General features: G+C 38.0%; 1 protein-coding gene across 1 annotated transcript in view; it reads left to right on the forward strand.

Moving 5' to 3' along the window:
• ADGRV1 (adhesion G protein-coupled receptor V1) overlaps positions 1 to 17,678 on the forward strand; it is a 498,644-nt gene extending 480,966 nt beyond the window's left edge. The window contains exons 88-90 of the mRNA XM_045565724.1: positions 2,471 to 2,662; positions 5,419 to 5,596; positions 17,242 to 17,678. Of these exons, the coding sequence (XP_045421680.1) occupies positions 2,471 to 2,662; positions 5,419 to 5,596; positions 17,242 to 17,360 (489 nt within the window). The 3' untranslated portion in view covers positions 17,361 to 17,678. The remainder of the gene's footprint in view (positions 1 to 2,470; positions 2,663 to 5,418; positions 5,597 to 17,241) is intronic.
• The last annotated feature ends 9,939 nt before the right edge of the window (positions 17,679 to 27,617 follow it).

Consider the following 27,617-nt stretch of genomic DNA (forward strand, 5'->3'; position numbering starts at 1 on the left):
GGTCATAGTGGGTATGGTCAATCCAGACATAATCGAACTAAAGACTTTTGAAAGCATTTTTCAGGATTGGAGTAGATCTAACAAAATAATCACAAATAGCAACGCGCCGAAAGGAGTCATGTCCCTGTAAGCCTTTGCTAGGTAAAGAATAGGAAGAACAGATGGATTATATATGTCCTGCTTCTAAAACAACTAACCTGTTATTTTGTATTAGATTATTGTTGTACTTGTGAGCAACTTGAGAGTAGGAGCTGAATGTTTTATCCCTGCATCTCAGTGCCTGGCCACGCACATAGTGGGCGATCAGCAATATTGGCTTGAATAATTGAGAATCCGGAGTCTGTCTTAAATTTCTGTTACAGACTGGCGTACAAAAGGGAGCCTGCGATTTAGCATGCAGTGTTTGGAATGGGGACTTGTTTTTACTCTGAGGTCAGAAACCTCCACAGCTGAGTACTTTGGATAATGAAGGTCCCTTTTCTATATTTGCCAGCCTGGGTTGGACACAGGCAAATGTCATACAATCTGCGTTTAAACATTCTTTCCTTTCCATTTTAACAGTGTTCATATGTCCTAGGGCACATCTAAAAGATTCACAATATTTACTGTATATTTCTATGCTTTTAAGAAAAAAAAAAAACATGCAATTTTCACATGCAAGTTATTTTCAGCAGGCAGTTCCTTTCCTGAAGCACAAAAGGCTAGATATAAAAACAAACAAGAGAGAGAATGTGCTGTTTTAACAAATGGGTCCTCGGAGATGGATTTTAAAGCGTGGGTTTTGTTTCCTGATCGAGCTTTTATCCTATCACTTCACAACACTTAGAGAAATCCTGAAATAAATCAGTGACATTTACACAATTTTTAAGGTTGACAGTTTTATTTTTTTCCTGTTTTGTCTATTGCTGTGGCCAATGTAATTAGGTCATACTCATGTGAAAAGTTAGTGATACAAGAAAAATTTTGGATGAGATTTGTTTCTGCTAGTGTTCACAATATCATTTGCACATCAAACTAATTCACTTACCCGACACAATTTAGAATTTTACATTGTTTCCGAAAAAACAAACAACTCTAATTCAAAAGGAAATAGATTTTTCTGTTTACTTTTATATTAGGGCTAGACCAATTACATTTAAAAATATTTTTAGCAGGTAAACCACTGATTTTAAAACACATTTTTTAATTACACAGAATAGATAAGGGATCATTCTAGCAGAAAGAGGAGAAAGACCTAAATTATAACAGTATACCAGAAATGGCAGCAGAGATCAAATGCTAGCATACATACCTTGCATACTGCCTTCTAATTTCATTTTATATAAAAGCTGCTTGTAATTCTTAGACCTTGGGTATTTTCTAGTAGACTTTTTACAATTATATCAGCAGATATAAGTTTCAGGCCCACAAATATATTATTGCTTCTATTCTCCTAGAAATGTTAGGAACTGTGGGAGAATACAAATTTCCCAAAATGAAGATACTTAGTTGTGTTTCTTTTTTAATAAGCTAAGTGTCTTTTATTTTTGTGGATTAAGAATTTTTGTAAGTATTTAATTGAGATTCTTATTTTCTACCAAAACTTAAACACCAGGATAAACAGATACAAAAGGCACAATTTAACATGGTTTATTGGCTGAGTAGAAAGGTCAAAATTACCAAGCTTTATAGAAGCACCAGAAGAAGTATACAGTAGATCCCTTGTAGAAATCATAAATGAGAGCCAGTGTAGGCAATGTCCAAAACACAAATGCAGATTTTGAGTTGCTATCTGTGATGGAAGCAGAGCAATTGTCAAGAGTTTGACTAGGTTGCAAAGGAATTTAAAGGGCCAGCAGCACTTTTAAGAATACACAAGATAGCTTTATTGTTCTTATGTAACATTTACTGAGAAGCAAGGCATGCCAAATATTAAGCAATCCACAGAATTCCTCTGAGGCCCTACCCAGTGATTCTATTTCCAAAAGAGACAAGTAGGGGAGATACATAAATGAAATCAAGTGGCTTGGTTAATGCTGCCCTTCCAGAAATTTACACCATGAATGGAGCATTAGTGCCTCACTTCAACCATTTTGCTAAGGAAAAAAAAATGAGAATAAATGAGATAGTAATTGAAAGCAAGAGGTTTGCTTTCTAAAACAAAATATACGCAGCTAATCAGATATACTTCTGCAATTCTGTATTCATGTTTTAGTAAGCCTAGATTTCAGAGTTACTTAAGATTTAACCAAGAAAAAAAATGATTTGCTACTGAGAGGTCAGTTTTCCTAAATGACATTGACCAACAAATTTTATATGACATTTGAAATTTGCCTTGGTCTCTTGCTAGACTCCTAACATGTTCTGTAATTCTCAGCTGTCTGTAGAATTTGGAGAACACTTGTAGAAAATCAGCTACGGTTACAACCATGTTTATCTTCGACTACGGTAGCAGGACTTCCTTTGACGTGCTGGTGTTCTTCTTTTGCAGGGACTTTACGTTTTTGTGGTTTATTTCATTTTGCACAACCAGATGTGCTGCCCTATGAAGGCCAGCTACACAGTGGAAATGAATGGACATCCAGGACCCAGCACAGCCTTTTTCACGCCCGGGAGCGGAATGCCTCCTGCTGGAGGGGAAATCAGCAAGTCCACCCAGAATCTTATCAGTGCTATGGAGGAGGTACCTGCCTTTGCCCTGCCTCTCTCTGTCTCTGTCTCTCTCTCATTGACAGCCTCTCCATCTCATAAAGAGTGCAAGATCGGCCAGGCACGGTGGCTCACACCTGTAATCCTAGCACTCTGGGAGGCTGAGGCAGGAGGATCACTTGAGGTCAGGAGTTCGAGACCAGCCTGAGCAGGAGTGAGACCCCTGTCTCTACTAAAAATAGAAAGAAATTAGCTGGATAACTAAAAATATATAGAAAATATTAGCCGGGCATGGTGGCACACGCCTGTAGTCCCAGCTACTTGGGAGGCTGAGGCAGGAGGATTGCTTGAGCCCAGGAGTTTGTGGTTGCTGTGAGCTAGGCTAACGCCACAGCACTCACTCTAGCCTGGGCAACAAAGCAGGACTCTGTCTCAAAAAAAAAAAAAAAAAAAGTGCAAGATACATGACATTAGGTGACTTTACACACTGACATCTTCTGATTTATCATAACTGATCTCCTTACTGAGTAGTATCATACCTGTTTCTAACTCTTTTTCTTCCCTGCACTGTGAGCTATACTTACCAGCTGTTTGTATTGAGAAATCAGAGAGTATAATTTGACATCTCTTTTTTCAAAATCTTCCTAATTTGACATGGCAGTGGCTGGATCTGCCTAAGAAATGGTTTTTAAAATACTATTCCTCCTAAAAATACTTTCACAGCTTTCTCCTTCACCCATCCCAACTCACTACTTCAATCCCAGCAAACACTCAGTGAAAAGAAAATAAGTTGAAACTCCTTTCAATTTAAATACCAGCAAATATTTTAGAACAAAAGTTCAGAAGAGTGTTTCTGCAGCACTACTGGAAAATCTAGCCAGGATTTCCTCTGTAAAATCGACCTCCCACTGCTCTCTACATTCTGTCCACATCATTTTGATTTCCTGTGTATGAATCACATTGCCACCAACTTGTCAGTAATGCTGCCCCTAGCACTGGGGCCATGGCTGAGATTTTTAAACATCCCTGAATACATTTGGCCAGAAAGAGATGGTAACTGAGGACCCTGACAATTTCTGCAGTGCCTGAGATGTGCTTGACTACCATTTTTTATGAGCTTATATTGCCCCTCTCTGTATTAAGAAACCAAGGGGAACGATATTTGTGTTTGCATCCTGAAAAATGGCAGGAAATCAAGGTACATTTGTATGAAAAGGCAATAGTTTATAGATAGGTAGACAACAGACAGATAGATAACCTACCTGCCCAAAGAGATTTCCTTGTCCTTCCTGAGAATATAGAAAGTAACTTTATTTATGTCAGATTAAAATTAAGGTAAAAGATCACAAATCAAGTACTATAGGTATTTTTTATTTGGAGAGGTACAATTTAATATAATGGTTTATTAACTGATAATGGGCAAAAGAGAGTAGAAAGGTGGTTGTCAGGGGCTGAGGAATTTTGGTCAAACGTACAAAATTTCAGTTATAAGACAAATAAATTCAAGTACAATATTTAAAAATTGGGATATTTCTTTAGTGCCCTTAAATGTTCGGAAATAACATTTCTATATCCCAAAAGTTCTTAAAACTGAATTATTTTATCACAAAAGTTACCTGTAGAAACAGGGATATTTTTAGGATCATCAATTCAGAAATGAATCTTTAAAAAATTGTGTTTTGAATTTCTACCTAATCTAGCATTTGTTTAGGTCCAATGCAATAACCATTAGCTACATGTGGCTATTTAAATTTAAACTAACTGAACTTAAGTAACATTAAAGATTCGGTTTATCACTCACCCTGGCTACATTTTAAGTACTCAGCAGCCACATGTGTTTGGTAGAACACAGATATAAAACATTTGTATCATCACAGAAAGTTGTATTGGACAGTGGTGGTCTAGATATTCTACTTAGTGAAATTTCTTCAGGTTTCATCTTCTCCTCTCAAGTTTATTTCCAAAGCCCTTAGGTCACTTTTCTCAGTGTGAGATGTCTTTGCTCCCTCTCAGAAAACCTTATAGTGGTAGACAGCAGCTGTAACGGTTCAATTACTGGGCCTGAGCCCCTACTTGAGTGTTCATTTGGGGCGTTGCACAATGCCAAAGCCTAAAGTGTGCTCTGCATTCCTCAGAGGCTTGGAATTGGCCTTGATTCAGCTGTCAGTGAGGACTGTCAGACACATTCTTAAAAACCATGCGGAGAAGGAAAGGCATAGGAAAGGAAGGATTAAGGAGTTGTTTACCAGCAACTCAGAGGGAAGTGAATACATACAATTGTTTCAGGCAAGAACTATCTTTTTAATCAATCAAAAATAAGGAGGGATTTACAATGCTATGAAAGTATTTTTTCAATTTAGTATGTCGTTATACATACCTACTATATTTAAAATTCCAGGTAGTATTTTAGATTAAGGATTAGGAGGATTCTTCTTCAGTTCTTATATTTTTTTGTAACAGTTTTATTTGCACACATCTTACCAAACAATAAAATGTATTCACTGGGTTAAAAAAAGAATAGTTTTCCATCCCCACACATGACAGCATAGAAATCTACAGTAATTATAATAAATAAATTCTTTAGAATCACCAGATTAGATTGGCTCAGAGAGCGACATAATTTTCGAAGAAACAAAGATAAAATTAAAGGTCTTAATTTAAAAACAATTCAACATTCATTTCCTAGTCTTTGTAATGAAATGTGAAGATAAATTATTCATATGGATTTCATCATGCATGTGTATGCATTCATACTATGATTTCCTTTTCCTCCTACCCCAACCCAAAAAGGTGCCACCTGACTGGGAGCGAGCATCCTTCCAACAAGCCAGTCAGGCCAGCCCTGATTTGAAGCCAAGTCCACAAAATGGCGCCACCTTCCCTTCCTCTGGTGGATACGGCCAGGGGTCGCTGATAGCTGATGAGGAGTCCCAGGAGTTTGATGACTTGATATTTGCATTAAAAACTGGTACGTATGCACCCACAGTCCACATTACAAGTAGGCACTCTTGCTGTGCTACAGTTTATATCTTCTTCCCATGAAGTTGCAGAAGTACAATCAGTCGCCCTTAACACATCCTAATTCTTATGACCCATTCCCAATCTCAGCCAAACTCAAGGATATTTTGTTCTTGGCACCAAATATAACACAACCTAAAAATAATTTACAATTTGCTTTTAATAAGAAGGCACAATCTAACCAAATGTAAATATTCCTGTCCTGGAATCTTGCTAGAACACCGAGATACTATTAAGACCAGTTCATTACAAGAGAGTTGGTAGGGATATCACTGAGGGAGTTTTGCCTCTGACCTGCCAAAGGGCCCTTCAAATGGAGTATCTTTGAAGCAAAAACTTTCAAAGGCAACATAATGAACATTGTACAGTTTTATAATTTCCAAAGTGCCATCACATACAATATTTCACTGACCCTTCCTCTATATTTAGTCTCACTCAATTTGTGACCCAAAATGAGAGGAATACAGTCCTAAAGGCCTTAGTTCAGCAGCATATGATGCTGGAAATATGCTAAGGCACATAAAAAACCATGTAACTCCCTGATTGAAGGTCACATACCCCCGGGGGAAACAGTTAATGGATATCATTCTTTCTAGTGTGTGTAAATGATATCTACATTCATAGTATACAGTGCATATTTTATTTGTCATAAATGCTATTTTGAACATTAAAAGATAACCACAGCTTGAAGTCTGGTAAATTGATATCTCCCAATTTGTTCTTTTTGCTTAAGATTGCTTTTGCTCTATGGGGTCTTCTCTGGTTCCATATAAAGTGCAGAATTTTTTTTTCTAGATCTGTAAAAAAATGATATTATTTTAATAGGGATTTCTTTGAGTCTATAGATCACTTTGGGTAGTATGGACATTTTAATAATGTTGAGTCTACCGACCCATGTGCATGATATGCTTTTCAACCTGTTTATGTCCTCTGCTATTTCCTTCCTCAGTGTTTTGTAGTTCTCCCTGTAGAGGTCTTTTACCTCCTTAGTTAAATAAATATATTCCTAGGTGTTTTATTTCTTTGTTGCTATCATGAAGGGTATTTAGTCTTTGATTTGGTTCTCAGTTTGACTGTTGGCACATAAGAATGCTACTGATTTCTGTACATTGATTTTGTAACCTGAGACTTTGCTGCATTTGTTTATCAATTCCAGTAGGCTCGTGGCAGAACATGGAATTCTACTTAGCCACAAAAAACAATGGTGATCTAGCACCTCCTGTATTATCCTGGATAGAGCTGGAGCCCATTCTACTAAGTAATCAGGAGAATGGAAAAACAAGCACAACATGTACTCACCATCAAATTGGTATTGACTGATCGACACTTAAGTGCACATATAGTAGTAACATTCATCAGGTGTTGGGCAGGTGGGAAGGGGGTGGAGGTGATGGGTATATACACACCTATGGATGCGGTGTGCACTGTCTGGGGGATGGACACGCGTGAAGCTCTGACTCGGGTGAGGCAAAGGCAACATATGTAACGTAAACATTTGTACCCCTGTAATATGCTGGAAAAAAAAAAAGATAACCACAAAGTAATTTTACTTGTTTTCAAGTCAAATATGCAGTTTAAAAAATTTTTTTTTCCTCAGAAGGACTTTGAACTATCACTGTTATAAAAATTCCGGAGAGCTTTTCATTTCTAGATATCTACACAAGAAGATATGTCCATGCCCAAATGAAGTTATTGAAATATTTATTCAAAAGTGCATTTTACTGTATCACAGCTTGTCTGGCTATAAAGCATATTGCTTTGCTAAAACAATTTTCGATCATTATAAAGTAAACACTTTATGTTGTATCTTAAGGATTACTCCAAAATTTCTAGGAATAAAGTCACACTTTCATATTTCATGTTTTACCACTTGCCCAAGATCACATTGTGAAGAAATGGTGGTGGCACGAAGCAACTCAAGGCCTCCTGGCTCCTGAGTCTGTGCTCTCAGCCAATATGCCATACAGCCTCGCAAGTACTTTATTAGGTATGGCAAATCTGCTGAAATGAATATGAACTCAATCTTACATTCAGAATAATGCTTAGTGTTTAATAAACCTTTGGTAGATATTGTTGAATAATGAATTAATGCATGGATGGAGGAAACAATGAAACTTGAGTTTGCTGGGAGGAACAGACATTCACACAAACATGACATATGAATAAAATAAGTAATGGGAAGAGTTATAATAAATTACTGAGGAGATCAAGGGAGGAAAAAAACCTCTCTGTTGATTCTTGAAGAATGTATAGGTTTTCAACAGGTAAAGAATGAAGGAAAGGACATTATAGACTGAGGGAATAGAATTAGCCCAAGCCCAGAGGCTTAACGGTGTATGGCCTGTTTGGGGAGAACCAGCACTGCAGTCTTGCTGGGGCAGCAGGAGGAAGGCCTGACAGGTAGTTTACCTGCATCGTCAGTAATCGGTGGTTCCCAGTCATTCCTCAAGGGGAGGATCCCCTGACCAAATATATTCGGAAAATTACAGAGATTCACTATTCATATTGGCATTTTAGCAGCTCTAAAAAGTCTCAGAGCAAGGAAATCCACTTTCTTTAATTTAACCTGCTGTTTCCGGAACAGCGATAGATGCATTGTGGGAGAGCAGAACATTTGCTGATATTTTGCATGATATTAAAATGTTGTTTGGATGTCATGGTAAGGAGTGGGATTTTTACAGAGTGAACCATGGAGGTTTCTGAAGAGAGGATATGTCCCATTGATTTTTGAGGCAAGATAATTCTTACGGAAGTGTGAAGAAGAAATTTAGAAGCAAGATCAGAAAGGCTGGGAGGTTATTACAGTGGTTTGAAAGATTGAGGGTAAGGCCTCAAATATGGAGAGTGGAAATAAAAATGAGAAGGTAAACATAGGAGCAACGCTGAGGAAGAATCGAGAGCAAGAGGACAATTGGCAAAAGCTCCTGCTGCTCACCAGGATGACGGAAGGAAGGAATAGTGTATAGAACATGCGTTTGTTTATTTGTTTGCAGGGGGAATTGATGAGTTCAGATTTGGACATTAGGCCTGGTAGCTCCTAAATATTCAGGTTTGGATCTTGGGTGAGGGACTAAGGTGGGAGGTAACGATTTGAAATGCGTCAGCACAGAGATGGTAATTGAAGCCACGGGGATGAGTATGTTTGATCCGGGAAAATGAAGGGAGAGAGAAGAGAAGAAGAGAAAAGAGAGAAGGAAGGGAGGGGAGCAGAGGGAAGGGAAACAAGAACATCCTAGATAATGGCTATGTTTCAAGAGGGTATTAGAAGAGGGTCCCACAGAGAAACTGTAGTAAGTTCAGAAAGAAAACTAAACAGGGTAGAGAGTTTCAGTCAGGGGGGAATGATCAGCTGCATAAAACACTCCTTAGAGCCAGAGCTGGAAAGGGGCTTTCAGACTGCAAATAATTCTCAGGGTATTTTATGTTCTCAGTACTAGTGTCATCGGTTGTTGATGTTATAGCACTGGAAACATAAAATGAATTGTTGGAGGATAATTAAATTAGATCTGTATAGTATATATATAACAACTATTAAATGCATTCAGTTTAGGAATGTGTGGAATGACTTGCTTACTTATAGATTTAGTTTAGCATTCTTTAGAGTTCCCTAAACTCATTAGGAAATAAATACTTTAAAAGACCAAAATAACAATCTCTAACATTGGCTCCCTATATTTTTAGAAAAAGTACTATAATAATCAAGCACCACCCCCTGGACATTTTCCATCATAGAATGTGGTCAAATAAAGGAGCAGTCCACATGCCATTCCATCCATAGCACTTACAGTTGACCCACAGGCCAGATGCAGCCCAATAAGGTGCTTTGTTTGACGCACATAACATTTTTACATTTTGGAGCCAATATTGAAAATTTAGAGATATCCCATAAAAATCTAGAATTTCTAGAAAAATCTAACAACAAAGCACTTGAAGCCTAGCACAGCAGACTTGATTTGTTTGGAACAGAGTACCGGCTGCCCTTCAGACATGAGTTGTTCAGTTTGTCCAATACCCTGACTAGACCCATGTCACTGGTTCATCCAAGCCTCCCTGGCCTCTGTGCCATTTGAGCTTGCAAACCTTGCTCTGAGAGCCACCTTCACTATGGGCCTCTCCAAGTCATGTACTAAGAACAGTGGGTCTTCCAAGTCTTTTTTATTTGAACCCCTAAACAATTTTCAAAAGCTATGTAGTAGTCCTTTGCATGTATTTAAATAAAAATCTCAAGTTTTTCATAATAAATTTAAATAGTCTCAAATAGTGTCATTTTCACTATATTATAAATTTTGATATTTTTAAATAAAAATGTTATTCTTTTAAACTAATCCTTAAACTAAACTCAATACTTTAGCAATTTGATAACCACTGTTATTCATTTTAAAAATATATGAACAGGCTTTTCTTTTACAGTTGGAAATTTTACATTGTTCTCTTTTCTCCTTGAACTTATATTTCCATTCCACTTTCTCTACAGAATTTTATCCTCCTGTAAAATATTTTATGCTTGAAATTCATTTAATCTTCACCTACTCATACTTGTCTCCAACAAAACATGTTTATAAATTTAAACTTAAATATTTTCTGTGACCATGAGACTCTAAAGAGTCCAAAATTTCTTTTATACTGTTATTACAATTATTATTACTCTATGGTTCAACAAATCAACATGAATAACAAAAACATTAAGTGTTTTGATAAATGATTATCAAAAAGGAAAATGACTCTCATCAGAAGAATGCATATGGAAGTTAAAGATCTAGGAAGGTATTCCCTTAAAGCTAGCCTCCCCGTCATACCCTGTGCTCCTTGAAAAGGCATCATGTACCACAGGTTAAAGGAAACCCAGCTTGCAGCCTTCTGCTTCCGGTGCTTTTGGTACCCCGGAGGCACTGACCTGGAACAACGTGTAAGGTAAGAATATGAGGTGGGACAGGCAGCTCCCAGATTTAGCACTGACTATAGCCAAATCATTAACCACATTTTCTCACCTATAATAACTGGGTTAACAAACTCCTATTTTCCCTTCTACCTCAAAAATCCTACATTGCAAAGATTTTCTTATTCTCAATTAACAGTTTCAATAGGATACCTGAGAACTTTCCACTTGAGATTACTAGTCTGCCATCGATGTCTCCCTGTGTTCCGGGCTTTCTGGCAGGCCTCCCAGCCTTTCCTTAGATCTGCGTCTGACCTCAGAGAACATTGAACATTTAAGGCAAAAATGGGCCTTTAGCCTTCAACAGCCATTCTTTTTAACCTTCTCCTTTCTTAGCTTTAGAATGGTTCATAATAAAGTATTCTATAAACACAGATGCAAGATAAAAGCTTTTACTGTGCTTTTTATATTTTAATAGAAAACTCTTAAGGACCAAAATGTTCAAGGTGGGAAAAAAAATGCATCCTTTATTTGGGACTTCAGGCACTATAGTAGGATCAGATGGGAAGAGATTTGTTTGTCCTTTTTGAATTATACCACCTGTTAATCAAGTTTGTCCTATGTACTTCCCTTCCCCTAATTCCTGTACTAAAATATGTGTCAGAGAATATATATAATAGTCAAGACAGAGGTTACTAAGTCACAAGTAAGCAGGTAGGTTACAAGAGTAGGAAGTGTGATCCATCTAAGCACAAATTTCTCTTAGCAGCAGAAAGGGTGGCCAGATGCATATGTTGAAATAAGAATTAGGCACAGTCCTGGGCCAAAGCTTATGAGATTAGGATTCATCTCAGTAACTCTGGAGATGTAACAGTGCTGGCTATCTCAGTTAATGCTCCATGTAGGATAGATGGATAGATGGATGGATGGATTGGTTTCAGGAAGGGGGACTGACTTAAGTAGGCCTTTTCAATAGCCTTGATACCATTTCCTGTGCCCTGTGAATCTCTCTTAGAACACATCGTCTTTCAACTAGGAATACTGTTGAGATCTGCAAGCACACGCTAGAATACTCACATTAAGTCAGTAGGTAGGATGCCTTTACTGGATGTAGCAGAGGGAATTTAGCGTCAGAATGCCATTGCTCTAAGAACCAAGCAGGAGACCTAACACACTAACTAGCAAAGACATTCTCTTTCTTACGTTAACTGTGAGAAAGACTAGGCCTCTAAGAGGGAAAGCTCAGGTACCCACTTTCCAAATTAGAAAACAAAGGTGTCAGCAGGCTCCAAGTTCATGTTTAGCAGCTACAATTGAATTCTGAAGTGAGCAAGACAATGTTGTTGAGACCCATGTGTTAGTGTACCCTTTTTTGCATACTTTCAAATTATCTTAAAGGCAAATATATTAAAATAGTTTGACTTTAAATAGAAGCCCTGGCCTCAAAGCCCGTCATGGACTTCTTTTTCCATCTGAGCTTTAACCATATTGAATTGTTTTTAAAAAGAAAATGAAAACACTATTGATATTTTTAATTTTTTAAAAATAATTTGTCTTTTTTTTTTTTTTTCTTTTGAGACAGAGTGTCACTTTGTTGCCCTGGCTAGAGTGAGTGCCGTGGCATCAGCCTAGCTCACAGCAACCTCAAACTCCTGGGCTTAAGCAATCCTACTGCCTCAGCCTCCCGAGTAGCTGGGACTACAGGCATGCGCCACCATGCCCGGCTAATTTTTTCTGTATATATTTTAGTTGGCCAGATAATTTCTTTCTATTTTTAGTAGAGACAGGGTCTCGCTCTTGCTCAGGCTGGTCTCAAACTCCTGGCCTTGAGCAATCCACCCGCCTCGGCCTCCCAGAGTGCTAGGATTACAGGTGTGAGCCACCGCGCCTGGCCCAATAATTTGTCTTTCTATGAGAAATCCACATTTCACTATGAAAAAAAGAGGACATAATGCCCTTAAATTAATTGTTCCTGAAGTGCATTAGCCTTTCCACAGGCAAATGAGACACTCAGTTCTAGACTAGTGGTGTCATGGCTATTATTAGTTTTGTTTTGTTTTTTTTTAATAGAACTGTCTAATGTATTGTCAGTGTCTCCAACCAGGACTTTAGGAGAATGAGAACAGTCATCCTGGGACAGCCTCTGTTTTAGGGAAAAGAAGGTACCCAGCTAACTAGAACAGAGACTCAGTCTACACGGAGGATGAGGGCAGGATGAAGGGAATGCACTCTTATTTGCTAAATACATTCCTAACAAGAAGTGTCTTGATATTGGCATTTTTATTAAAATGTTGATCCAAAGCTGACAAGATTCCTCAAAATGTCCAGCTTGGAGCATACTGGGCTCAGAAACAGGGTCTTTCTTCACAGGCGCTTCTCCCAGAGTGACAACCTGATTCCCCACCACCCCCTGTCCCTTGGCTTCCTGGTTTTACCTCAGGCCAATGACACAAATGTCATGGTGAACATTTCCCTATCAGAAACCTAGAAATGATTTATTTTTCAGTTAGAAGAAAATAAATTAGAAGTCCTTGGACACAAATGAAAACATTCAGAATCAAGGCCCCGAATACTCAAACTCTTCAAAGAACTCATCCATAAATTTCTCTTTGAGAGACATCACAGCAAACACGATGACTTGTTTAACTTCAAGAACTTCTGAAGCCCAGTGTGCTAAACAAAGCTAGGAAGGAATCAAAGTGGAAAAGTGGAACTTTGAATTTTTTTTCTAAGAAAAAGAAGGAGTATGACCCTTATGTCATTGTCACGTTGTAAAAGGCCATAAACTAAGAACGGACCAGAGGGTCAGAGTATCCCTGCACTGGTGTCCCAGTCCTGCAACCTACTGACTGGGTGACTTCACCATGGGACTCCGCCTTTCCATTTCCTCACCTACCAAATAAGGCTTATTATAATCAGCTTGTAAGCGTTCATGAGGCTCGCAGATTGTCTACAGAAAGCATCTATCTATCATAGTATATAGCAGAGTTTAGGTTCAGTACATGGTATGAATTATTTGTTGGGTTCAATGCATGGCTATGCTTAAAAACAATTTTAAATGTTCATCATATGTTCTGTAACACATGGTGTTCGCTGTGCCGTGGCTGTTGAGGGAGGTAGGATGGTGCCGGGGCTAGTGGGAGTTGGGAAGAGCTGAAAACTTATTCTGTAGACAAAGTTGAACACTTGAAACCTTGAGGATAAGGAAGTAACAGGATTAGAACTGCCAGCAAAGAAGCAATATGATGTAGAAGAAAACACCCTACATTTGGGATCAGAGCCAAGTTGGTATCTTCTTTCTTTGAACTTCCCTGCCGTGTGATGTGGGCAACTCGAGGAACACCTCTGATTCTCTTGCAGTCCCTGCACCTGTGAAACAGGACTAATAAGCACCCTTTTCCTAACCAAAGCATGTTAAAATGTGGAGAAAAGGGGAGGCCCATGATGAATGTATTAATAAATTATTACTTTTAGTTCCTTTGCGATTGCGTATTCTGCCCAAAAGGAAAGAGTCACCGTTATCACGGTTGAATTTTTGGCTTGAATTTTCTTGAATTTCTGGCTTAAAATTCAAGCATGAAAATACCTTTCAGAAAGTCAGGATACTCACTGCAAAGTACCCTTTGAGACCATATAAAGAATTGCAAAGAGATGGGAGCCCTGGTCTGTGCTCCCCGTTCCACCATGTTATACTTGCGTGCAATGTGATACTTATGTGTAGTATCTGCCCTTTCCGAGTCTCAGCATTTGGGTATTTGTGCGTTTCTTTGAACAGGGAAGAAATTGGGAAGGAGGATGAGGCAGGTCAGGCAGATGCAGTGACTCAAGAGGGGGCTGGGTCTAGGACTTGCTTGCATCTCTCAGAGCCTTGGGCTGCTACGCAAGCTCAGCATGCTCTCAGTACAGAACTTGTCTTTCTAGTGCGCTTTGTCTCCATGGTCACCAAATGCTTTATTATGGCATCCCTAGTGAGATGTAGAGCTGGCAGAGGCTGAACTCATGGGGAGTTGGTACTAGTTAAATCAGTCAACCCCACTCTGCCCCAGGGCTGATGGTGGGGTCCTCTCTGTTTCTCCCTAGTTGCTCCATATCAGACAACTCTGTTACTTAGCCCTTGAGCCCGTCCCTGCCTGGATCTGCTACTACAGGGCTCGGGGCCTCACTCGCCTTCTCCTTATGGAGCGGCCACTATCTTACCTATTCACTGAGGTTCTTGCAAATTGTATTGTTCCCCTGTTCTCCTGGCAGAGACCATAGGCCCGTTGTCCTTTTAAGGCCTAGAGGTAGATGCAAACATTACCTTCAGGGACCAGGCAAATATCGTAGAGATTCAAGAGGGCTGGGTGAAAACCGGAGGGGAGCACCTGGTCCAAGTTTTTGCTCTTTTTTTGTTTTTACAATGCAGAAATGCAGGCCCAGTGTTGCCTGGTTTTGTTTGTTTGCTTGTTTTTCAAGAGAAACCAGAAATCTGATTTTTTTTAAATGTTAAATGCATTTAATTTTTAAATTTTAGCAACTTACTAAGTTTTTAGAAAAACATTGTCATTGGAAATATTCTAGTTCTTAACCTGAGGAAAGAGTTCACAGGTGTTTGTTAAACCTTTGCTTCACAACTTCACAAATACTATATTTTATATAGGAGTATGATTAAATTTATCATCCAAACCAGGGCCATTTGAGAGAGTAAAAGGGATGCAATTAATAATTTTGTCAGATATAAGGACTTTTCTTTTCAAATACTACATCCTCCAGCTCCCTGTTTTGAAGAAATGGTAAAAGAAGTGTCTGTAAAAGGGTGTGGAGATGGGCCTTGATGGATTGACAGGAAGACACGCAGGCTGGAATTAACATGGTACATCCAGGACCAGTCAGGAGACCTGATCAGTGTCAGAGAAATCTCTCCAATGGGCACAGGTTGGAATACATCTATTCGGTAGGGTAGAGCCAGATCACGGGGTGTTTTGATGCAACTGGCAATAGGAACTGATATTTGCTCTTGAGAAGGAAAGGGCAGTGGCATGCACAATGGACCAGAGGAACAAAATGAGTGCCAGGATGGAAGAGGCATTTTCACACACTAGGATACAGAGCATAGTTTGTTAATACATTCAACAAACATTTACTGAACACCCACAGTGTACTGGGCACTGTCCTGTGAGCTGGGAAATAGGAAGACAGGAAAGACAATCCACTGGGGCAGTTGGAGTTGTTAAAAGAGAATGACCATGTTTCCATGGGTAGGAGAGGTGGTATCTGAGTAGATATTTGTAGGAAGAATGGGGACAGACAGATTAAAGGGTTGAGAAATGAGAGGGGAATCCCAAGCAGAGGCGCCAGGGATGGTGTTATGTGGTGTGAAAAGGGAGTGACCAGTGGCTCTGTGTCCTGAGCTTGGAAATAAATACTAGTGAGATTTTAGGCTGGAGCTCAGTCAAGGGTGGAACAGATTCTGTAGGCCTTGAGGCAGGGCTGAAGACAAGGCTCCCAGGGGCGAGACAGCAGGAGGAGATGCAAGAAAAAGCCGAAGAGCTCTGGAAAGAGCCAGCAGATCAGAGGTTGAGATGGGCAAGTTTTGTGTCACAGAAGCAAAGGGAAAAAATGGATTTGCAACAGCAGCCTTTAACAGAGAGGATGTTGAAGGGCAGTGGCCCAGAAGAGGGAGGGCTTGGCTAGAAGGAGGTCGTTAGTGGGCTCCAGCTTGCATCTCCAAATAGGCTAAAATGAAACTAATTCAGCATCTTCCCATAGCTGCCAACTCTGCAGAATCGCCCTTTCTCAGGCTCAGACAGAAAGGGAAGTCTCAGCTGCCCAGGCAACGGGTTTTTCATTTTCCTCCTGTTTGTAGAGTCTAGTGGCCGGCAGAGTGGGAGGAGCTGGGAGCTGTAACCTCTGGTGATTCATCTTGCGGGCCCTGTGACCACATCCACGTTCTCTCTCTCTCTCTCTCTCTCTCACACACACACACACACACACACAACAGGAGTGAGCATAAGAGTTTATGTGTTCCTCTGCACATTACTGCAGAAGAAAACAAGATGTCACTCTAGCATAGTTTTAAGTTTTCTGAATTCTGAGTTGTGAAAAAGTAACGAACAGTGAAGCTTCCTCAAAACAGAGATTCTGGGCGCTGTCTGCAGTTAACAGCAGTGAGCATCGTGGGATCCCTGTATGGATCCGGTTTGACACTGTGTTACGCAATTAATTTTATCTTGAGATCAGACCTGAATCATTCAGAGCCAGTGTCATCTGATACGACTCCAGGTGTTCTCAGATCACTGCCTAACACTGAATCTCAGTGACGGACCTACTAGACTCAGTACACGTGGGGTAGGAGGTTATATGTTTTGTAACAGCAAATCCTACCCCCTTGCTGAAAAAGTCTAATAACCTGCCTGATTTTCTGTTTTGATAAGCCCTCGATTGACAAATGCTGTTTTTGGTAGTAGGTTACACCTGTCCAACATGTGGAAACTAACCAACAAAGAGTGAGAACCCAAAATGTATGTCTTTAGAAATTAATTTCTACTTTAAAAAAACTACCAAAGGAAATGTAAAATATCGTTCCATAATTGTTAGGTATTGATAATATCTATTCTAAATGTATAGCTCATATTTCACTAATATAATAGACAAACATGTTTGGAATACTGTAACTTGATCCTTAAGAATTCACTGCACTAATACTTTGGGGTCTTGTGTTTATTCTGTTTCTGCTGCAGGTGCTGGTCTCAGTGTCAGTGACAATGAATCTGGCCAAGGCAGCCAGGAGGGAGGCACCTTGACCGACTCCCAGATCGTAGAGCTCCGGAGAATACCCATCGCCGACACCCACCTCTAGTGCCCCACTAACCCTTAGACTGAGCATACCTCCTATTTGTATTGGTTTTTGTGTTGGCTAAAATTCTATAAGTACATGCAGCTATGTAGTAGCAATCTGTGAATTGAACTGGATGATAAACACAGAAGTGATTGTTGTATTTGGAATATAAATTACTTATCTTGTGCAACCTGAAAACTCACTGCTATAATGAAATACTGGATCAGTTTATATCAGTTAATAGGATGTACATATTCAAAGATTATTAGTTGTTTTTTAATCATTCTACATGGCTAACATTGTTTAATAAAAGTAATAATCAATAAAAGCAATAGAATCCATTTAGTATCATCCAGGCTCATTATTTATAAAGAAACATTGGACATGGGCAAAAAGTATCTATATCTAAATGTTGTCAAGCACCTTGAGTCATGTAGCATTGGTATAGGTGATCCACAGTCGAGACTTCACTGCAACTAGAAGACTTTAATTCCTGAAAACCATAAAATTGATTGTGTGCTGATGATCCTGCACCTAAGTGTTGACAGGGATACTGAGGTTGGCATAGTCTTTCATCAACAGTACATATTTCTACTCATTATAAAATTAGGATCTGAACACTTTTCAGAATGAATGTTCTGTCCCCAGTTAAAAGTAACTCCATCAAGCATTTTCACGCAGCTAAGAGGATCATTCAAACAATACAGAATTTGTTTTGGAGAAAAATTTCTTGGTTTGGACTTTTCAGTCTTTCTTTGTCTTGGAATGAGAAATCAAAAAGTCTATCCCAGAACAAACACTGTTGTGTTCTGATGATTTCATTGACTGGGGATCCAGAAGAATCATTAGGAAGAGAATGGGCTTGTCCTGAGGAAGGCATTTTGACCTTTTATTTTAGAATTCTTAAGTATTTCTGAGAAAATCAGTGTCATCTCAGGAAAAATTAAAATTAAAAATCAAGAGAAAATTTTGTTCTGTTAATAATTTCCTCTGGAGCCATAATTAAAACATCCAAGTGCTTCTAAGCTCTTTACAACAGCAACAATAACAAATCCAAGTGCTCTATCATTACTATTAAGCATGGTTTTATTTGTTATAAAACCTGAGGTGGTATTATTTATCTTGATAAATTATAATATGACTCTCTTCTCCTCTTCCTGTGAGTTCTCTCCTCCTCCATCTCTTCCCTCTTATAACATTGAGTTTTGATTAGTAGATTGTCGTAAGTAGAAAACAAAAGCTGCAAAACAAACAGCATAAAAAACAAAGCCTTCATCTTTGGTGGAGTCACAATCCTCTTTTTAGGAACTTCAGAGATTTAATAAGATTGAATTTACCTTAAGTGACAAGTTGTCTCTTCTAGCCTATGGCTTTAACTATAGTTTGTTCTAGGATAGGGTAGAAGCAATTGATGAAATTGGTTATAATATATAAAATGGGAGGTGGAAATTTTGAAATTGGTAAGCATTCTATAATTGTTAATGGATTTTAATGAATTTGAAGCTTAGGTAATGATTGCAGAAATATGAGATTTGATTGTGTGGGATTCATAAGTCATAATCACTGGTAACATTTTTAGCAGATAACTGGACATCTAATTCTCTAACAAAGGCAATTAATCGTCAATAGCTGTTTTCTTTTCTACATGTTGTCAGGATTTGGGAAAACCTGGTAAAAAACATGACCAATCCGGGGCACCTTTCTTACTGGATTTCTAATGCTGTCCAAATTGCCATCTTCATAAGGAATCAAAAGGATCACCTGCCGCTGATCAGCACGATTCTTGTAAATATTGGAAGGAAAAGTCAAAGTGTCTAGAAGCCACAAAGCTAAAAGCAAGTAAGATTCATGTGCCAACAGCAACAATAGTTAGCCATCCTGTTTTCTCCCAATATAAATTAAAATGAGACAGCTGCCAGGGAAGTATAGGACTATGTAGGAAGAAGCAAATCAAATCAAATTCTCAAAAATGAAAACTGAAAATCTAGGACTCTAACACGTTGCCTGTGGTCTTTCTCTTTCAGTAGACTTCATCCTCTTCTTCTCTATGACATTTCTTTAACAGCTTTATGGAGATATAATTCACATTCACCCATTTAAAATGTACAATTCAATGGTATTTGATATATTATATTATTAGAGTTTTTTAATTGTGGTAAAATACATATAAAATTTGCCATTGCCATTTTAACCATTTTTAAGAGTACAATTCAGTGGGATTAATTGCATTGACAATGTTGTGTAACCATCACCTCTATCCATTTCCAAAATGTTTCAGCCCCCCAAATAGACACTCTGTATTCCCAATCTCCGCCACATTTTCTTTCTTTGTCATGAGTCACCTAACATTTGCTTGGCAATGTCTATGCTTCTGTATTTGTATGATTTCCTTCTTGTATTTGTTTTTATTTTATGTTTTAATTTTTTCTAACTTTTTAATTTTAGGGTGTTAAAAATGGAAGAAAAAACTTTTTTGTAATTTGGACTCAAGTGCACAGGGATATGCAAATGAGGGATGGAATGGTGATACAACCAGTGGAATTCCTACTAACAAGACAGGAAATACCAGGCAATTGAAAATCTCAGTAAGCAAAACCCAAAAAGCATTTCATTCTGGAACTTTAGCTTTGAGTTGGTGTTCAATCTCTTGAGGCATTGTAAGATTTAATCAATATTTCCCATGCCTCCCAAATCTGATCAGAGAAGTTTAAATTCGTAAACACAGGTATGACTGGGGGGAAAAATGCATTCAGAAAGGGAGCTCCCAAACAACTTCACTTTGTGTTTACCAGTTCTTAAGTCCTCCTGGAGCTCAGCCTTAAGGCTTCTGGGTAGATCTGTTGAAGGTAAATCTCAGTCAGATAAGTAAGAGGTGCTGACCTTCCCAAAGTGGCTGGATGCCAGAAAGGATCTCCTCTACACACTCTGACCTTGGCAGGAACAAAATTTAATTGTTAATGTCATAGACTCAGTGTTCCCAATGCTTCTCTTGCAGGATGCAAATCAAAGGACCACATCGTCTAGGAGTATAATTTAGAGAATGGACCAAATGACTGAGGCTAGGAAACTCTTCCCTTATCTTGAATCTCTTCTAGGCTTCTTGACTGACTAGTGAAATAAACTACAACTCAGATGAGTAATATTCTTATTGGTAAAATATAGTAAGTATAGAATGTCTAATTTCCATAAGTATTAAGTTTGATAGTTGATATCTCTGACATTTCACTTTGACATGTCTTATTTTATTTTTATTGTGAAGGTACATCCTTAGTCTTTCAAACGCACATTGTGACTTGTGATTATCTTTCAAATTTTTTTTTTAGAACAATTTTTGTGATACCATGGATAAGTCATATATTTTCAAATATGAGTTCTGTCACGGAACCAATGCAGCACAGACAGCTTGAAATATCAACAAAGTGTTTGGGAAGGATGTGGCTAATGAATGCACAGTAAGCCAATGGTTTGGGAAGTTCCATTCTGGTGATTTGCATCTTGAGAAAGAGCCACATGGGCGACCTGACACCAAGGTGGATAATGATGAGCTGACAGCTGTAGTGGAAGCGAATCCAACTCAACCTGTATGTGAATTAGCAGCAAGGTTTGACATTACTATTCCAACAATATTGGACCATTTGAAACAAATGGGCAAGGTAAAGAAGCTGGATAGATGGGTTCTGCATGAATTAAATGAGCATGAAAAAGAGAAATCATCTCAAAGTTTGCCTTTCTTTGCTATCACGACATAAAGGAGAACAATTTCAGCCCTGTATTGTTACGTGTGATGAAAAACGGATTATTTTTGACAATTGCAAGCATTCGGCACAATGGTTGGATAAAGATGAAGTGAAGAAATACAGTCCAAAACTGAATATTCATCAAAAAAAGCTAATGGTGTCTGTTTGGTGGTCCAGCGCTGGTATTATCCACTACAGCTTCATGAAACCTGGTCAATCAATTACAGCAGATGTGTACTGCAACCAATTGGATGAAATGATGAGGATACTTTCAATTAAGTGGCCGAGATTGGTCAATAGAGAAAAGGCCAATCCTCTTGCAAGACAATGCTCGATCACATGTTGCACAAACAATGCTGCTCACACTACAGAAACTGGACTTAGAAACTCTCTGTCATCCACTATATTCAGCAGACCTTGAAACAACTAACTGCCACTTCTTCCAGGCTTTGGATCACGTCTTGCTAGGAAAAATATTCGATTCTCAACAAGCTGTGGAAAATGCCTTTAGTGATTTCATCACCCATCGCTCTCCAGGCTTCTTCGCTGCTGGCATAAACCAGCTACTGTTAAGATGGCAAAACTGTCTCAATATTTTAGGCACATACTTTCATTATTTGTACTGCTTCTTGTTTGAGATATAATAAACTATACTTTTGATTTGAAATCAGACATTTCATATTTAATGACCTATATATTGATTTTATTCTTTTTTCCCCTACCCAAATTTTTACCCCATAAAATTTTCAACCCTGTAGTAGAAAAACACACTTACCTTCACAAAAAATTAGAAAACCCCAGATGTTTTATTAAACTATAGCACATACTAGCTAGCACAGTGAATACATGCAGAATATTCCTAAGGAAAAAAATATTATTTTCATTGTGGCCTGTAACTGTTCAAATTACCTTGACAAATTAGGCAACTACCTTAACTAGGAATTTACTACACTGGAGATAAAAGGCTTTCACAAAGGATGTATTCAGAAACAACCCAGATATTTACTAGTGCTTCAGTATCGTTGATTTGATTTATCTTCTACCAAAGTAAATCATATGGTTTCATGAGAAAAAGTAAATGGATAATAACTGTGTTTCCTATCATTTATGACAATGGGATGCCATTATCATGTTGTTGTGGTTTCTGAGCATGCTATGGGATGCCTCGGTTCTGTTCCCAGCCTAGCCCCTGCAGGGGACTCCGTTGCTGGTTCTAGCTATGCAAAACTAGGTTGCAGCTAAAGTCCCTAAAAATGACACAGCTCAAGAAAATTATGAACAATTTTAGTACTTGAAGTAGTATTTTAGTTCCATGAGAAAACATAAGTAATCACTATTTTCTAATAGATCAAATAATTTAAATTTCAGCAGGGTTAAACTATACTTTTTGCCCATGATAAACTGTTATGAGTTTATGAGAAAATACAACTTTGATTTTTTTTTTTAATTTAGGATTGTACTGCTACCATTTGTTTTGGAACAGTAATGATGGAAAGAGACAATGCAAATCATTTCAACATCACACATTTTGGGTTTGGAGAATGAGTATATTTCAAAGGGGTGCGCGTGTGTGTGTGTGTGTGTGTGTGTGTGTGTGTGTGTGTGAGAGAGAGAGAGAGAGAGAGAGAGAGAGAGAGAGAGAGACTGAAAAAAGTAGTTCTGGAAATTCAGAGCAAGAAAAGCAAGGAAAATCATGATAATAATAATTTCCATTACAGTTTGTAATACATCATTAAAAGATATTTTTGAAAAGCTGATTTGCGAAGTGTATGAACCTGTCCGTCAGCCTGCCCCGTATTATATATCCTTACCCTGAACAGTCATCAAAATCATTCTGAAGATGTTTGTACCTTACAGGAGGGAGGTAGTAGTCATTTAATGAAAGAAGCAAAAGAGCGTATAAGAAAACTAACACAAACTAGAAAAGTGCTCACAAACTATCTAGGTCACCATGATTCTTTTCCTGAATGTTCTATCAAATGACGCACAGGTATCATGCAGTAAATGGATGGTTTCCCCTTTAAAAAGGTCATCTTTTGTTCTCAAGTTTCATCTGTGCTGTCACATACTGCAGAATTTTCTCTTTTTCTAAGGCTGAATTGTATTCCATTGTATGTATATAACACATTTTCTTTATTCATAAGTCAATGGACATTTGGGTTATTTCCACATCTTGGCTATTGTGATAGTGCTATTAATATAATGAATATAGGAATACTAATACCTCTTTGAGATTCTGATTTGAATTCTTTTAGATACATACCCAGAAGTAGGATTGCTGGATCTTATGGTAGTTCTATTTTTAATTTTTTGAGGAACCTCCACACTGTTTTCCATAGTGGCCACACCATTTTGCATTCCCACCACCAATGTGCAAGGGTTCCAGTTTTCCACACCCTCACAAACACTTGTCTTTTGTTTTGTTGATAATAGCCATCCTGACAAGTGTAAGGTGATATCTTATTGTGGTTTTGATTTGCATTTCCCTGATGATTAGTGATGTTGAGTATTTTTTTACCTGTTGGCCATATGTATGTCTTCTTTGGAAAAATGTCAAGTCCTTAGCCCATTTTTAATTGGGTTATTAGTTGGGGTTTCTGCAATTGAGTTGTAGGAGTTCCTTATATATTTTGGAGATTAACCCTTTATCAGACATGGTTTGCAAATATTTTCTCCCATTCCATAGGTTGCCTTTTCACTCTGTTGATAAGTGAAATAAGCCAATTACAGAAAGACAAATGTGACATAATTCCACTTATATGCAGTATCTAAAATAGTCAAATTCATAGAAACAGAGTGAAATAGTGGTTGCCAGGGGATGAGGGAGGGAAAATTAAGAGTTACTAATCAACAGGCATAAAGTTTCAATTAAGCAAGAGGAAGAAGTTGTATACATTTGTTATACAGTAGAGTACCTATAGTCAACAATAATGTATTGTATGTTTAAAATTTTAAGAGTGTAGAGCCCATGTTAATTGTTTTTACCACAATAAAATATTTTTTTTTAATTGCTAACAGAGCAGCCTGATCACTATTAATCACCATACTGGCACTGCATGGAGAAGGAAGTTCAAATTTTTTTTATAATGTTTTCCAATCTCTCTCTCTCTCTTTTTTTTTTCTTGAGACAATGACTGACTCTGTCATGTAGGCTAGAGTACAGTGGTGTCATCATAGCTCATTGCAACCTCAAACTCCTGGGCTCAAGCAATCCTCCTGCTTCAGCCTAAAATGTTTTCCAATCTCTTCTGGAACCGCTAGTAACCTCTCACAGAATTCCTAATGACATGTGCAGATCCCCAATTAAGCAACCTGCGCTAGACTGTAAGCTCCTTAAGAGTGTTCCCACTCTGATATGTCTATGTCTCCTTTGTTTTGATATTCTAAGCACCTAGCACAGTGCCTGGAACAGAACTGATGCCAAATAAATATTTGTCGAACTGCAAAAAGTCATCTTTATCCTAATAACTAAATTAGAGCATCATTTTTCTTGATTTTTTTATAGATTTAGTTACAGATGTTTTGCCTTAAAAAACCCAAACAGATAGCAATTATTGAACAAATGAGATGCCATGTCATCTTCATGTTACCAAACAGCTTTCATTTTCAAAGCTATAATTTGTTGAATTATATCTATAATTCATTCTGCTTCCTAGTTATCCAAGGAGTCTTAAAACCACTAAGGACCTAAGAAAAACTTGTTATTTTCATTTTAGCCATAATCTATATAACAGGCTTCAAACTAGAGTAGTTTTTTATTTTTATTTATTTATTTTTTAAGACTAGTCAAGTGTAGTAGTGAGGAGGGGGAAAGCAGTAGAACGAGGAGTTCAATCTGTAACTGACTGTTAACAATCAAGTGAGATAACTCACTACCTTCGGACCAGCCTAGAGTAGTTTTTTAAGGGGTAGGGCGGAGGCCAAACTGAGAGTAAATGGACAAGAAAAGGTAATATATATTCTTCATATCTCATTCCTGTTTCAAGACATGTTAGTCATAGGACTTAATTTGGAAAATATATATGCATGAATATTTTGTAACCAAATGGTTATAATCTATAATCTTTCTCTCCTGCTCACCCGGTTCCACAGTAGGAAGTCAAAGGACTGTGTGTTTGTCACTGCATGGTTGATTCATTGTGCCTGTGCTAAATATGTTTGAAATAACAGTCTGCACTGTGATACTCAACCCAATATAACATGTAACTTCAAATCTTAGTAAACTAAGGGAATAAGACTACGTGTACTCTGAATGTAAGAAACGTTATCAGATTATTATTGTCCAAGGTTCAGAAGAACACACTACTATCTTCATAACTGATCAATTACTATTCCATGCTGTTAGCAACTAACTACTGGTGAGAGTCAAGACCTTCCCATATCCAGCCACATCCTGATTTCTCAAGACAACCCAAAGGATTATGAGTCAAAAGGCATTGCTTCTTCCCCATCACCAAGCTAAAGACTAAACTGTGAAAAGTAGATCTTTTTTCTGTCAGAGCATAAAAAATATATTTGAAAAAGAAAATAATTTTCTAAAGAATAAAAATTTTAAAGCAATCAAAAAATTGTTTTGATCAAATGCACAAAAATCACAATTTACCAATGTAGACTCTATAGCAAGTACAACAGAATTCAAAAATAGAACGAATGAACAAAAAAATGAACAAACTTTATTTGAATTTGTCTTCAATCCAGGTTTTCAAAGCCTCTGTACACTAGAACAGTACAGGCTATTTTGAAAGACAGAAAAAGTATTTTTTTATCCTACAAAATTTCCTTGGGAAGACTATTCACATAATAAACAAAGTTTTGGATCTTTGCTCTTTATCTTCCTACTTACCCTTTCCTCTTTTTCTCAGGCAAGCATACTTATTTTATAGAGGAAAGAATTTTTGAAAAATATATTAAAATTATATTTTAAAATAAAGTATATTATATTTTTTACAACATGAGAGGACATCTGATTATTGTTTTAAAAAAAGCAAAATTTCAACAATTGGCTTTTATTAGCGATTCATGAATTGGACAGCATTCCATCTACAAAACAAAGGAAGGTCCATTGAGCATGGCAGAGCCCTTGGTTTTTGTAAGGAAGCTTGAGCAGGAACAAGGAAGCAGCATAATGCGAAAAAGCAGATTGGTTCCCATCAGGTTACTTTCTTCGTAAGTGTTAAAGCAAAGGGGCATAGCATGCCAGCTCAGTTTGTCTGGGCTCTTTTTCACTGGTTGCTGTGAATTTCCTGTTTTTTTAGAAAAACTGGGTCACTGAGGGATTTTCCTGCTTTTCAAAATTTCAGTTTGATTACGTGGCACCTAACACACGTGACTCCATTTTGGTTTGTTCTGTTGGGGCCTAGTGCAGAAGCTTTGTTCAAAATAATGGCCTCCCATAAATTTTATGTAACATTATAAATAAGGATCCTAATGAAAGATTGATTTATATGAAGATGAAGTGCATCTGTCTGCTCATCAGAGGGAAAAAAAGGAAATTTAAAAAAATTGAGATGAATGATGTTTTAGCCAGTTCTCCCTAGGGCCTAAGTCACCCCCCCCACCCCCAATAATGATTTAGCTGCTGGCGATGACATGTAAACTCAGGTGCCAAGGCGTGGGTTAGTGACTAGACGAGGGGGAAGGGCAAGCCGAGCAACGAAAAAAGTTTCTTTTTCTATTTTTAATCTCATTACCCAGGGTTTGTCTCTAAGACTGATAGCAGTTGTAAAATGTTTTAGTTACTCTTTAACCCAGAGATGTTGACACCGAGATTGGATTAGCCACTGGAGTGGAGGCACTGTTACCGTGTTCAGTAGCAATAAAATATTCATGAAGGGTATGGTCCTCTGTCCCCAGAGACCACTCTGGGTTTGCAGATCCACCACAGAGAACTAGGACCTCGCTCCTGGCTCCAGCCCCGCCCCCACCCCCACCTGCATTTCTGCCTCAGGCTCTTGGGGGTTCGGAAGTCTCACTTCAGAGTCCTGACCCTGATCAGAATATTAGTAAAAAACCACAATGATTAGCATATTCTTCTCACCTCGTAGACGTAGTTATTAAATGCAACCCTTCCACTTTTGAGCTGAAAATACCAGATTATTTTTTTTCTCATGCACTTTCCTCCTATATCATCTTTATTAAGTGTTTCAGACATGGGATATATATTCAATGGTGGATTTTTAGAAAATCATTTAATAAACACCAGCTCTGTTCCTGACTTAAGAGAGATGGAGAGCAGTTGGCATTCTCTGCCTTCTAGGATTTTCACCAAAAAAGTAAATACATTTTCATCATAGATGTGTGATTATAGAAAGACACTCACCTGTAAGTGTTCTCAAAACAATTGTATTTGTGGCAGAGGCAGGGGAAGGCTGTTTTCTGTACACAGGTGAATTATTTTGATGTAAGACAGAGGCAGAAGCAGGATGAGATGAATCTTTTTCCTGTTTCCTCAGCTCAGGAGGATTGTGGGATCTCTCCCTCTCTCTCATAAAAACGTTAAGCAGTCTGAAGTAGTTGTTAGGAGTTAACAAGTGCAAACAAT

Source organism: Lemur catta, chromosome 12 (assembly GCF_020740605.2).
Source record: "Lemur catta isolate mLemCat1 chromosome 12, mLemCat1.pri, whole genome shotgun sequence".
NCBI classification, from domain to species: Eukaryota; Metazoa; Chordata; class Mammalia; order Primates; family Lemuridae; genus Lemur; species Lemur catta.